Source organism: Dendrobium catenatum, unplaced genomic scaffold (assembly GCF_001605985.2).
Source record: "Dendrobium catenatum unplaced genomic scaffold, ASM160598v2 fragScaff_scaffold_486, whole genome shotgun sequence".
Taxonomy (NCBI): domain Eukaryota; kingdom Viridiplantae; phylum Streptophyta; class Magnoliopsida; order Asparagales; family Orchidaceae; genus Dendrobium; species Dendrobium catenatum.
Window position 1 is genome coordinate 84,972 of NW_021318948.1, and position 13,570 is coordinate 98,541.

Here is a 13,570-nt window from a genome sequence, read left to right on the forward strand (position 1 = left end):
ACGGGTCGGGTTTGGGTTCAAGAAATTGACCCGTTTAAAAAACGGGTCGGGTTCGAGTTGACCCGACGGGTTGCCGGGTCAACCGCAAACCCGTTTAATTCAAAAAATTCAAACCCCGCCTCTGCCCGCTGCCCGCCCGCGCGCCAGCGCCCGCACCCGTATTCGATATTAGACCCTAGAGCATCAAATTCTAACTCGAGAACCTAGCAAATTTTATAAATAAGAGATTGATAAAGTTAAAATACGGGCTAATGGTGGTTGGGCAAATGACAACATAGGAAAATTATGAGGGAATCAATGGAAATGCCAATGTGATAAATGAATCAAAAAGACATTAGAATGATCAAAGAAAATAAGGGTTTTCTCTTAGGGTGGTTGATGGAGAGATCAAATTCAACTTGAAAATTTTAGAGCACTCTTTTAAGGGTATTTTTGATATGATAGGAAACCAAAATAAAGTAATAGGTTGACATCCACTATTATGGGAAAACTTTCTAGACACACTAAAGAGGATGTCCCTGAGCTAACTAGACCTATTGAGGCAATGCTTGAGAATATTTGGCATTGTTCTCAATCAATGTCTAAGACCCACCAAGCATATCTACAATAATCCTAAATCTTCTTAGCAAATTATTCAAGATGACTTATAACCCTCATGAAGTCACCCGAGATGAACTCCTTATTGGCTTGACCATAAGAACTGCTAAAGACCACTCAACCCATTTCTTGATAAAAACTTTCTTAACCCCCTCCTTAATAGACAATCTAAAGTATGTTCAATCATATTTGAATAAGGTATTGATACTAAGTCATCACTACTCGATACACTCATTTTAATAAATGTGCAAGATTGACTTTCCCTCCTTAGTAATTCCTAACCAACTCACATGCCTAAGCAAGAAGTCTATGACCAACTCATCATTACTCAACTTCCTTCAAGACATTACTCAACTTTGCTCAAATCATTCTTATCTTTTACTCAGAATTTCTTAGTATAGTCTAAGGCTTCGTTTGGGATGGCTTTTTTATTGCTTCTTAAAGATGCTTTCTAGTACAAAAATTAAAATTTTTATACAAAAAAACCGCTTTAAGAAGCAGTAAAAAAGTCGTCCCAAACGAGACCTAAGATATACTTAGACCATACAGGAGAACTAGTGGACAATTCCTTAAGGCTCATTTAACTTGGTCAACATCTAAGATCTAAAGGTTTGGGATGCAACCCTAACATATCAATAACAATCATCAATCACTATCTAATTGTCCTTATTACATATCGCTAGTGATAACAATGAAATTAGCACCATGGACTCAACAAGCTCTCCCTTTAAAGGTCATCAAAGTATCCTCCCATGGACCTAGATATTAAAACATACCTTTGAAGTTGCCAAGATGTAACTATACACAAATATCTTCTTCTGTTTTTTAGTTAAAAAGAAACCACTTCTTAACACCACACCTCCAACCACTTCTCAAGATAGTTGTTGATCTGCAACTCTCTCAACATAGTTTATGTTTTTTGAATATAGGAGCGGTAAAATAAAATTTATAACCCAATAAGAAGAATATTGTATTTTCAAAATTATTAACTTTGTTGCATCTAAGAATATTCATGGCGATAGAGAAATATGTAGTTTAACGACTTAGCATTGTACGAAGATCCAGCATAGAAGCAGAAGAAAGAGATAGCGTGGCGTTCATAAGAGACACCAATGTTTTTATGTGAATACCCCTGAAAAAGGAGGAAAAAAACACGGGGCCTAGCCCGGTTTGAATGAATCAACTAGTATTTACAGTTGATTACAAATGAGGCCCTTCCTTAGGAGAAGGCCTTAGCTTTATGTCATAAATATACATCATATAGAGCACATTACATGGTGGGAGTTACAATAATTAACATAGATATGTTGGTTTGGTCGGTAGGACCATGGTCGATAGGATAGAGGTCGAAAAGATTGCTATAGGCGACAGAGGTCGGAAGAACCGTAGTTGATACGAGACATGGGTCAAAAAGACTATTGTCTAGCAAGGGAGGTCGGAACGACCGTAATCGATAGAAGACTGGGGTTAGAAAGACCGTTGTCTGGTGATGGAGGTCGGAAGGACAGTAGTTGGCGGGAGACCGGGATCAGAAAGACTGTTGTCTAGCGAGGGAGGTCAAAAGGACCGTAGTAGGCGATGAAGGTCGAAAGGACTATAGTCGGCAGGAGATTGGGGTCAGAAAGATCGTTGTCTAGCGATCGAAGTCGGAAGGACCATAATTGGCAGGAAACCATGGTCAGAAAGATCGTTGTCTAGTGATGGATGTCGAAATGACCGTAGTAATAGGGATGTACTCTGGGCCTCAGGTGGTGGTCCGGCAGAACTCCGAGCATCAGGTGGTGGTTCAGTAGAAGTTCGAGCCTTAGATGGTGGTACGGCATAAGTCCAGGCATCAGGTGGTGGTCCGGTGAACTCCAAGCGTCAAATGGTGGTCCGATAGAACTTCGGGCGTCAAATTGTGGTTTGACATAACTCTGTGCCTCAGGTGGTGGTCCTACATAACTCCGTGCCTCACGTGGTGGTCCGACATAACTCCGTGCCTCACGTGGTGGTCCAGCAGAACTTCAGGCAATCATGTGGTGTTCCGACAGAACTCCAGACGTCAAGTGGTGGTCCGGCGGAACTCAAGGCCTCAAGTGGTGGTCCGGTGGAGCTCAGGGTATCAAGTGGTGGTCCAACGAAACTCTAGGCCTCGAGTGATGGTTTGATGGAACTCAGAGCCTCAAGTGTTAGTCCGATGGAGCTCATGACCTTAAGTGGTGGCCCGACGAAACTCCAGGCAGCGGTCGAGGATGAACGAGGAGGCAAGAAACTTAAATAACAAACTGTACATCTTTATTTCTTATAACAAAACAACTTTTTATAATGCGGCTCATGTTGTGACATGACGGTTGAGGGCATTCATGCCCCATTCTGAGTTGCTTAACCTAAAAAAAAAAAAGAATCTTCTCACGTTACCGCTCTTCTGTCCAATACCATAACGCCACGTTATCAGTAATCCTCTCCACGTCAACACCGACACGCTCTTGCGTGCACCAAGCAACCCGATAAATACAATTTTTTCCCCGCCCGAAGTGTGCGATAACGATGGAAAACCCGAAGACGTCACCCACCGCTGATCATGACAGCCACTGCGCTCTCCGGCGAATCCAGAAGCTCTCCCTCCATCTCCTTCAACCTTTGCCAAACCTCGACCCTGAAAGTTCAGGCGACGACAACCAGATAATCCCGTCGCCTTGTGTCGGCGGTCGTGGTAGGCCGCCTCTATCTGTGAGCCGGACGGAGTTGGTGGAATACATGAAGGGGAGACACCGCGAGATCCAGGAACGGATTTTTAGTTTCTTCGCCTCGCGGCCGGAGTTGCAGACGCCGGTGGAGATCTCCACAGCGGACCATCGGGAGCTCTGCATGCGGCAGCTCATAGCCCTGGTCCGCGAAGCCGGAATCCGGCCGTTTCGATATGCGATCGAGGATCCTTCCGTTTACTTTTCCATTGTTGAAGCGGCTGGGAGCATTGATATCTCTCTTGGGATCAAGTTGGGTGTTCAGTACAGGTAAATACCCGTCATCCCTCTTTTCAGTTTCGGCATGGGTGATTGAACAGGGGATGAGAGGAGTGTTTATGAATTCTAATCGCTGAAAAAGAGTTGCGGGATTTAGGATGAGGGATTATTGACGCGAAACTTTTGTCTTTGCATCTGCTAAATCATTTGCTTGAATTAGGGGTTGCCAACTTGTTTTCCAGGTTAAAATGAGCCTTAGATAATTCTCTTATTTGATTTTTTTCTGCATGAGATAGGTCGTAGATGGGTGGATGTACTCCATAATCTTCAAAATATTTCCATATTCTTTATATTCGAAGGCTCGAATAGCTGTGCATAATTGTTATTTCTGGCAGTGCTTCTATGAATCATATAAGTAGAATTATTTTGATTAGACGAGCTTTGGTGTTGTTCTATTCATTATAAATAGTTTACTGTCGCTTGAAATTAGTCGTTGTATGATGTTGTGATCAAGCAACCTGCTATTATGAAGGGATTAATGCTGTTTAGGAGGGAAAATTCAAAGCAGGGTCTGTTTAGGGATTTCCTTTTTTTTTTGTATGCTTTATGTAGGATATTTTCCATAGGGTTAGGTTATTTTCTGCTTTGCTGAATTGAGATTGTTCTTAGGTTTGTTTGGACTCTAGCCGACAACTAGGAATTGTGAGAGCTGGATCTTCCTCTCAAATTGAAGATCAATTATATCTTGTTTGTTTTCTTCCATCTTTTATCAAGTAAAAGGTTTCTCAAATGTTTGGCTACAAAATCTTTCTCAACTAATGTTTGCAATTTTGCTGAAATTATAATTTCAGCCAAGTTTTCCTTTCTTTCTACTTGTGTTTCCTATCAAATTGATATTAGAGTGGTGTCATAGACTGAAATCGAACCATTTCCTTACTGATTTCTACGGAATTCCCTCTTCCAACGTGCATATTTCTATTTTTTGAAGACCAAAATTAATGATTTTTTTCTTTTTAACCAAAGATCCGGGCACCGATGGCCGCCAAGAAGGTTGATGCCTTGGAAGAATGAATTTGAGGAGAGATGAGCTAAATTAAAGCAACGGTGGATGACAGAATTTCCTCCATGGAGGATAAGTTTTCCAACCTTGAGGAGATGGTGAAAAGGTGTTGGTTCTTCACAACCAAATGGTGGAATCGGAGGCAAGAGTGTCGGTAAGAGGAAATACAAATTTGCGGCGGAATAAGTTGCATCTGCCGCCCAAAATTTGGGGCCAAGCAATGCAATTTAGAAAGGAAATTGGAGGGATTTAGAGGGAAAATTTGGAAGTATGGTCTGTTAAGGAATTTCCTTTTGGGTAGTATGCCTTAAGGAGTATATTTTTCTAGGGTTATGGCATCTTGAATTTGGCTGGAATTTGAAATCTTGTGGAGTTTGTTACTCTCTAGTCATTAGCTAGAGATTGGGAGAGCCAAATTTTCCTCTCGGATTGGAGATCCCTTGTATCTTGCTTGATTTTGTTCTTTTTTCATCAAATATAGTTGTTGTGTTTGTGATTTCTCTATCTCTTCCTCAAAATCTACTGCAAGGGGGCTGTTTTTCCTAAATTCAACAGGGAATTTCTTGGTATTTTATATCAAATTGGTATCAGAAGCCCTTCGATCTAGGGTACCAATGGCCGAAAGGAAAGTAGAAGTGTTGGAGGGGGAATTAAGCCAACTGAAATCAGATTTTGTTGAAAAACTTTTAGATTTTCAAAACCAATTTTCATCCGTACATGAAAAGATGGATAGGAATTAAGTTTGCAGTCGTGGAAGATATGCTGAAGAAGTTGCTTGAAGCCAAACCCAATACAACGACCTCCGAAACGAAGGAAGCCACTGATGGACAATGAAGAGGAGGAAACCCTAATCCGTTTAGGGGTGGGGAGAATCAAGTGTTGGAGATTCTGGAGGGAGAAGAATGGATGCCTCCACTAGAGGCTATTTCTACGGAGGAGATGAGTATTAGGTACGAGCGACGGGGCGCTGATTTTGTAAGAGGGGTGGATTATGAGCACCATGGTCTGATTTTGAAAGAATAGGGATTTTAGAAAAGAGTCGGGGTATGGCACATAAGAGAAGATCACACACTTGGGTAGTACCACTCTTTCGGGGAATGGGAGACTATGAAGGGTTCAGGGGAAATGAAGGCGATCTGTCAGTAAGAAGCTGAAGATGCCCATCTTTGAAGGCGAGCATGTACATGGGTGGATCTACAAGGTAGAGAGTTACTTCGCTATCAATAGGTTGACAAAAAGAAGAGAAATTGATGGCAGTTGGTCTATGTTTGGATTGGAAGGTATTGGCCTAGCACTAGTGGAGAGACATGAGGTTACCTGTTTGGAGGGGACTTTCTATGAGCAGTTCTTCGCCTCAAGATTTTTAATTGCACAATTAGGTATTGAGGCGTTTTTTGTTCGTGGGGAGAAGCGTAAGCCTCAAGGTGTAATCCTCAAAATAAAATAAAAAAAAATTGCATAAAGTGAAAATAAAGGTCAAAAGTAATTTTTTATATAATACCGAAATAATTTGTTAAATGTTATAATGAAAATTGAACAAGATGTAAAGTGACAAGTGATAAATTATGTGAAATAGAATTGAAATCCAAATATTATAAGAGCAAAACAATGTTAAATATAAAAATTGATAAAAATATCATATAACATCAAGTTTAACTCCAAATTTTTTCTTTATCAATTCCTTACCTATTTACTTTTAACTCCTAACAAAAATTAAAATAATTGGCAACAACCCAAAAATCATCTGCACAATCATGACTGATGCAGATCTTTATTTGAGTTGTCAGGTAACAAATTGGTCTATATCCTGTTTTATCCGATGGAGTCGAATGCCTCTCAATTTGCTTCTTAATTTATTTCAATCATGCTCATCTTTTCTAAATATTTTTCATCAACATAAATATTAGATTAATCCTACAAAATTATTAGGGTGGTGGTGTGCGGCTTTCAAGTGATCATCAGTGACGGCTACGATGATGTTATTGCGACAAAGGTTGCAAGCTGGAGGTAGAGGCAGTAGAGAGAAAGTTTTACGGCTTGAATGTGCACGAAGGCATGATTTATGTTAGTTTTAACAAAAAAAATATACAAAGGGTGAGGCGTAAGCCTCATGCTAGTGAGGCAAGGCCTGCCTCAAGGCAGGCCTCAGCCAAGTTGAGGCGCAAGCCTCATAAAAAAAGTTAAAGGCGTAAGCCTCGAGATATTTTTCACTAGAATTGCACTAAGGTGAGCCTCTTATTGCTCAATTTTAAACAATGGGTGAAATTAGTGGGTATCGAGGGCTATGTGGTGATGATGGGTACCATAAACGTGGAGATGGGTAGATGAGTGTGTAGGGGAGTCGTGTTGATGATATATGGGGTTCATATGAGGGAGGATTTTCTCCCATTAGAGTTAGGAATCACTGATGTCATCCTGGGGATGAAGCAGCTCTATATCTTAGCAAGGTCAATTGGGGGGCACTGTTGTGGTGGAGGGAAGAAGTATGGTGATTCAGGGAGATGCAGAGTTGTCCAAGGCCATGGTGTCTCTCAAAACTATAGTCAGGGCCATACAAGAGGTGGGGGGAGGATTTTTTGTGGAACTGCATAGCTTAAAAGGGATCAGATTAAAGGAAAGGGGAGATATTTCACTTTCGGTGCAGTGACTCATACAATAGTTCAGTGAGATTTTTCAGCCACCTCAAGGCTTACCACCATAGAGAGAGCAAGAGCACGCCATTACCTTGAGGGAGGAAGTGACACTCATCAGTGTCAGACCATATCGTTGCCATCAAATTTAGAAGGATAAGATAGAACGATTGATCAGAGAGATGTTGGAGGCAGAGATCATCCGACCGAGTATTAGCCATTTTTCTAGCCCAATATTACTGGTCAAGAAGAAGGACGGGAGCTGGAGATTCTGCGTGGACTATCAGGCCCTGAATAAGGAAATGATGCTAGACAAATTTCCCACTCGGTGATAATGAGCTATATGGAGCTGTAGTATTTTCACAGATGGATCTGAAGTTGAGGTACTATCAAATCTGAATGAGAGAGGGGGATGTCCCCAAGACAGCTTTTATGGCATATGAGAGACACTACGAGTTCTTGGTGTTGCCATTCGATTTCACCAACACCCATGCTATCTTCCAGTCCCTCATAAATAGGGTTTTCCGACTATATCTCTGAAGGTTCGCACTAGTTTTCTTTGATGACATATTGGTGTACAGCAGGTCGATGGAGGAGCATTTGGAGCACTTGAAGGTCGTCCTGGATGTGTTATAGGAATATCACTTAAGTGTCAATCTGAAGAAGTGTTGCTTTACACAATCCAATGTGGAATACTTAGGGTATGTGGTATCTCATGACGGGGTGGCAGCGGATCAGGCCAAGATTGAGGCCATGCAAAAATGACCTCTACTTAGGAATCTGAGAGAGTTAAGGGGCTTCCTAGGGCTGACTGTGTATTACCAGAGATTTGTGAGAGGATATAGCACTATAGCATGGCTGTTGACGGAGCAGTTGAAGAAGAATAACTTCATATAGGGAGATTAGGGTATGTGGTATCTCATGAGGGGGTGGCAGCGGATCAGGCCAAGATTGAGGCCATGCAAAAATGACCCTACTTAGGAATCTGAGAGAGTTAAGGGGCTTCCTAGGGCTGACTGTGTATTACCAGAGATTTGTGAGAGGATATAGCACTATAGCATGGCTGTTGACGGAGCAGTTGAAGAAGAATAACTTCCTATGGGGAGAGGCAGCTTCCTAGGCCTTTAATCGCTTAAAGAAGGCGATAACTACCATTTTGTTTTTAGCCCTACTAGATTTCAGGCAGATTTTTATAGTAGAGACTGATGTCTCAGGGTACGGATTGGGGGAAGTACTTATGCAGAATCATAGACCCATAGCCTACTTCAACCAAGTATTGACAGCCAGAGCAAGGTTGAAGCTCATTTATGAGAGGGAGTTGATAGCCATTATTTTAGCAATTCAAAAGTGGCGACCTTATTTATTGGGTCGGCATTTCCTTGTCAGGACAAATCAAAGGAGCTTGAAATAATTGTGTGAGCAGAGGATGATTATTGAGGAGCATCAGAGGTGGTTGTCCAAGTTACTGGGCTATAACTTTGAGATCTAGTACAAGCCAGGATTGGAGAATAAGGCAGTTTATGTCGTATCTAGATGTGTGGGGGAGCTCTAGGAGATGATCATTTCAATACTAATAATGGTAGATTGGGGGCTCTCAAAGAAGAAAGTATGCAGGACGAGGAGTTGAGGAAGATTGGAAGGGATCTACTAAAGGATGAGAGCAACCACCCAGGCTATTCCCTAGAGGGAGAGAGACTGTTGTACCAAGAGAGATTTGTGATGCCACAAACCTTGGTTCATATTCCCTACATATTGTAGAAATTTTATGGGAGCGCAGTTGGAGGTCATTCGGGGGTGCATAAGACATATAAAAGATTAGCAGCATAACTGTATTAGGAAGGGATGCATAAGGATGTGGATGAGATGGTTGCTAGGTGTGAGGTATGCAAGAGAAATAAGTACATGACTATGGATATGGCTCCAGGGAGATTACTTCAATCATTAGCTCTTCCAGACAGTGTGGGAGGAGGTTACCAAGAAATTTATAGATAGGCTGCCATGATCTGAGGGCTTCACAATAATTTTGGTGGTGGTTGACAGGTTGAATAAGCATGCTCATTTCATTCTCTTACGACATCCCTACACGGTAGTTACATAGCAGCAACATTCATCAGAGAGGTGGTTAAATTGCATGAAATCCCGAAGTCGATATTATCTAATCGAGATAAGTTGTTTCTCAATCAGTTCTGGAGGGAGATGTTCAAGTTGCAAGGAATAGTTCTTAAGAGAAATACCGTTTACCACCCTCACACAGATGGAGGTAGTCAACAGAAGTCTTGAGAATTACCTATGGTGTTTTGCATCAAATACACCTTGGATGTGGGCCAAGTGGCTAGTGTGGGCAGAGTATTGGTACAACACTTCATATCACTCAGCTTCTCAAATGATCAAGGAAGTGCTGATAAAATGGAAGAACTTATCTGACTACGATGCCACTTGGGAACTGTACGAGCGAGTGAAACTTCAGTTTCCATCATTCCACCTTGAGGGCAAGGTTAGTCTTTGGAAGGGAGGTATTGCTAGACCGGGCATTAGGCCGGTCCAGCCATTCCAAAGTGGACTAGTCCGGGTCTACATGAGGCGTTGCATCTGCCGCCCAAAATGTGGGGCCAAGCAACACTATCTAGGAAGGAAATTGGAGGGATTTAGAGGGGAAATTTGAAAGTATGGACTGTTTAGGGATTTTCTTTTGGGTTATATGCTTTAAGGAGTATGTTTTCCTAGGTTAGGGCCTCTTGATTTTGGCTAGAATTTGAGATCTTGTGGAGTTTGTTAGGCTATAGTCGTCGGCTAGAGATTGGGAGAGCCGGATCTTTCTTTCGGATTGGAGATCCCTTGTATCTTGCTTGATTATGTTCTTTTTTCATCAAATATAGTTGTTGTGTTTGTGATTTCTCTATCTTATTCTCAAACTATGCTGTAAGGGGGTTGTTTTTCCTAAATCCAACAGAGAATTTCTTGTTTATTTCATTTCATATTCAGATAACAAAATTTTGTATGATTTGGTGAGATCAATCACTTATGAAGATGATAGATGTTGATCAGCAATTTGTCTTTGGTTTGGTTAGAGGAAAAAAGATGCAGCCACTTGCTACACACGCCAATTTTAACTAGTAACAATTCCAAATTGGGAATCTCATAACATATAGGAAGAAAATTTGGCTCCAAAAAATGTAATAGTTTTTTATCCATCGTGCATGCAGAATTTGAAAGAAATGTTAAACTGATGCTGCTTTCTATTTTGTTTTTTCCTAATCTCATAATTTGGTGATCAGAATCGGTTAATCAGCTTCTGCTGTTCTCAAAACTTAAAAAAAAAAGTTATTTTTTTTTTCGAATAAACTTAGAATCCCGGTCCACATTTTACACATTAAGGTGAGAAACCGTTGTAAGTGCAGATGGTTTGAAGTCGTTTTCGAGACTCCATAAATATCTGCTCTCACCGGAAAAAATAGAATACAGGTTGTTCCTACCTCCCTAATATTATAGAGTTCAAATGAAAAAAAATAGGTAAGTAAGAAAAAACGAAAGAAAATTAAAACAAAAAAATACTGTGTTTGTAAAATTGATTCGGTTTTCTTTCCATGCAGTCTTTGGGGAGGCTCAGTGATGAATCTTGGAACTAAAAAGCACAGGGAAAAATACTTTGAGGGCATTGATAATATAGATTATCCTGGCTGCTTTGCTATGACAGAGCTCAATCATGGTGAGCGTCTTATTTCCTTGATTCGTAATATGACATCTTAAATGATCAAATTAATATATGAAAGACGAGGTTTATTTGGCAATTTTACAATTGTGCAAACAGGATCAAACGTTCAGGGCCTCCAGACAACTGCAACATTTGATCCTCTCACTGATGAATTTGTAATCAAAACACCAAATGATGGGGCCATCAAATGGTGGATTGGTAATGCCGCTGTTCATGGAAAGTTTGCAACGGTCTTTGCTAAGTTGATTTTACCCCTCCAAGGCAAAGGAGGAAAATCTGTTGATATGGGTGTTCATGCTTTTATAGTCCCCATAAGGGATATGGAAACACATGCTACTCTTCCCATGGTTGAGATACATGACTGTGGCCATAAAGTAGGTCTTAATGGGGTGGATAATGGTGCACTGCGCTTTCACTCTGTGAGAATCCCTCGCGACAACCTTCTGAACCGTTTCGGAGATGTTTCTCGTGATGGGAAGTACACAAGTTCTCTCCCAACTATTAATAAGAGGTTTGCTGCTACACTTGGGGAACTGGTAGGAGGAAGAGTTGGTCTTGCTTATTCCTCTGTGGGGGTTCTCAAAGTTTCTGTCACTATTGCTGTAAGATATTCTCTACTCCGACAGCAATTTGGTCCTCCCAAGCAACCAGAGGTCAGTATACTCGATTACCAGTCACAGCAGCACAAGCTTATGCCCATGCTTGCATCAACATATGCTTTCCACTTCGCCACTCTATATCTGATAGATAAGTATTCGGAGATGAAGAAATCTCATGATGATGACATTGTTAGTGATGTACATGCTCTTTCTGCTGGTCTGAAGGCTTATGTGACATCGTATACAGCTAAATCAATCAGTGTTTGCCGAGAATCATGTGGCGGGCATGGTTATGCAGCTGTCAACCGCTTTGGTATTCTTCGCAATGACCATGATATATTCCAAACATTCGAAGGGGACAACACTGTTCTCTTGCAGCAGGTAAAGACTTCACATTTTGATTCTGGTATACTAAATTTAGTGTCTCTAAAAATCCTTCGGCTGTGCAGGTTGCAGGTGACCTCTTGAAGCAATATAAGTCAAAGTTTCAAGGAGGGACTCTTACTGTGACATGGAATTACCTTCGAGAGTCCATGGCTTCATATATATCCCAGCCAAATCCTGTCACTACTCGATGGCAAAGTGAAGACCATCTTCGTGATCCAAATTTCCAGCTGGATGCTTTCAGGGTTAGCTAGCACTCATTTCATGTTATGGTCTTATGTTAATGTGTCAAAACTTGTTCTATTGGGTCATATTGCTTTTTTCTTCAGTACCGAACATCTCGATTGCTTCAAAGCGTAGTGTTGCGCCTACGTAAACATACCAAGACCCTTGGTGCTTTTGGCGCGTGGAACCGGTGTTTGAATCATCTCCTGACACTCGCAGAGTCTCATGTAGAATCTGTCATCCTTGCAAAATTCATAGAGGCTGTTCAAAAGTAAGCTCTACCTATTTTATTCTAAACTTTATAGGGATACTTAAATGTTTGATTTTGTTCTCTACTGGTACTTGTGCAGATGCCCAGATAAGACCACAGGGAATGTTTTGAAGCTTGTGTGTGACCTCTATGCATTGGACCGCATATGGAATGACATAGGCACTTACCGTAATGTAGACTATGTAGCTCCTAATAAGGCTAAGGTATGATTTGATCGAAATAGGTTGTTGAGAATAATGACTCATTTTGTATAGTAGAATCATGATTTGGAATCATAATTTCAGGCAATACACAAGCTGGTCGAATACTTGAGTTTCCAAGTTAAGGGGGTTGCAAAGGAATTGGTGGACGCCTTCGATCTTCCTGAAATTGTGATCAGGGCGCCCATCGGCATGGCGTCAGAAGCATATTCTCAATATACAGAGTATGTTGGGTTTTAGTTCACAACACTTCATGCATCGCAGCTCTGGAGAAAGCCATCTGGTCTTGGTAAACATATCCTTAAAGTTATAATACAGAAGCAAATCTTCCATAGTTTTTTACTGTTATGCATGTATTTATCTACAACTTTTCTTTAAGTTTAAAAGCGTATGATATTGTTGGCATTTCACTATAATCATGATAGCCTCAAAAGCAATGCTTTTCTGTTTCGTTTATAATTTGTAATAAATCGATAGAAATTAGAAAATTGTTATACTCTCAAAGATGATTCCTCAGTACATGTTGGAAATGTTTGGTTCTGTTGAAATCACTCTTGGTATTATAAACGATGTAGCAAAGTCCAGTTAAGGCTAACAAATGTAGATCTTCTGTTAATGCATTTTCTCTATATTGACCAGTTTTTCTTCTTTGTAGCAGTTCTCTGTAGAGGCTAAGGTTTTGTTTGAGATTGTTTTTTTTATTGCTTTCTATATGAGTAATGTCACAATGCATGTTATATAGGAGTAATGTTTGAATAAAATGCTGATTTAATATTACTTATTTTTTATGGTGAAAATATGTTGTTTTGAACGGTATAATGCATTTTTTTATTTATTTACTATGTAATATGAGGTTGAAATGGCATTATTAAGAGGTATGGGAAGCTTTCCTCTTATTCTTCCTTTTTCTTACAAATATCTTATAATATAAAAAAAGCATTTGAAAT

The 13,570-nt window shown here is 40.5% G+C and overlaps 1 protein-coding gene across 1 annotated transcript; it reads left to right on the forward strand.

Moving 5' to 3' along the window:
• The first annotated feature begins 3,106 nt into the window (after nt 1-3,106).
• Nucleotides 3,107-13,273, forward strand: LOC110103008 (acyl-coenzyme A oxidase, peroxisomal). The gene is made up of 7 exons (XM_020831554.2): nt 3,107-3,593; nt 10,823-10,938; nt 11,041-11,924; nt 11,993-12,172; nt 12,257-12,423; nt 12,503-12,626; nt 12,708-13,273. The coding sequence occupies exons 1-7, from the start codon at nt 3,127-3,129 to the stop codon at nt 12,861-12,863; spliced, it is 2,094 nt and encodes a 697-aa protein (XP_020687213.1). The 5' UTR covers nt 3,107-3,126; the 3' UTR covers nt 12,864-13,273.
• Nucleotides 13,274-13,570: the final 297 nt, after the last annotated feature.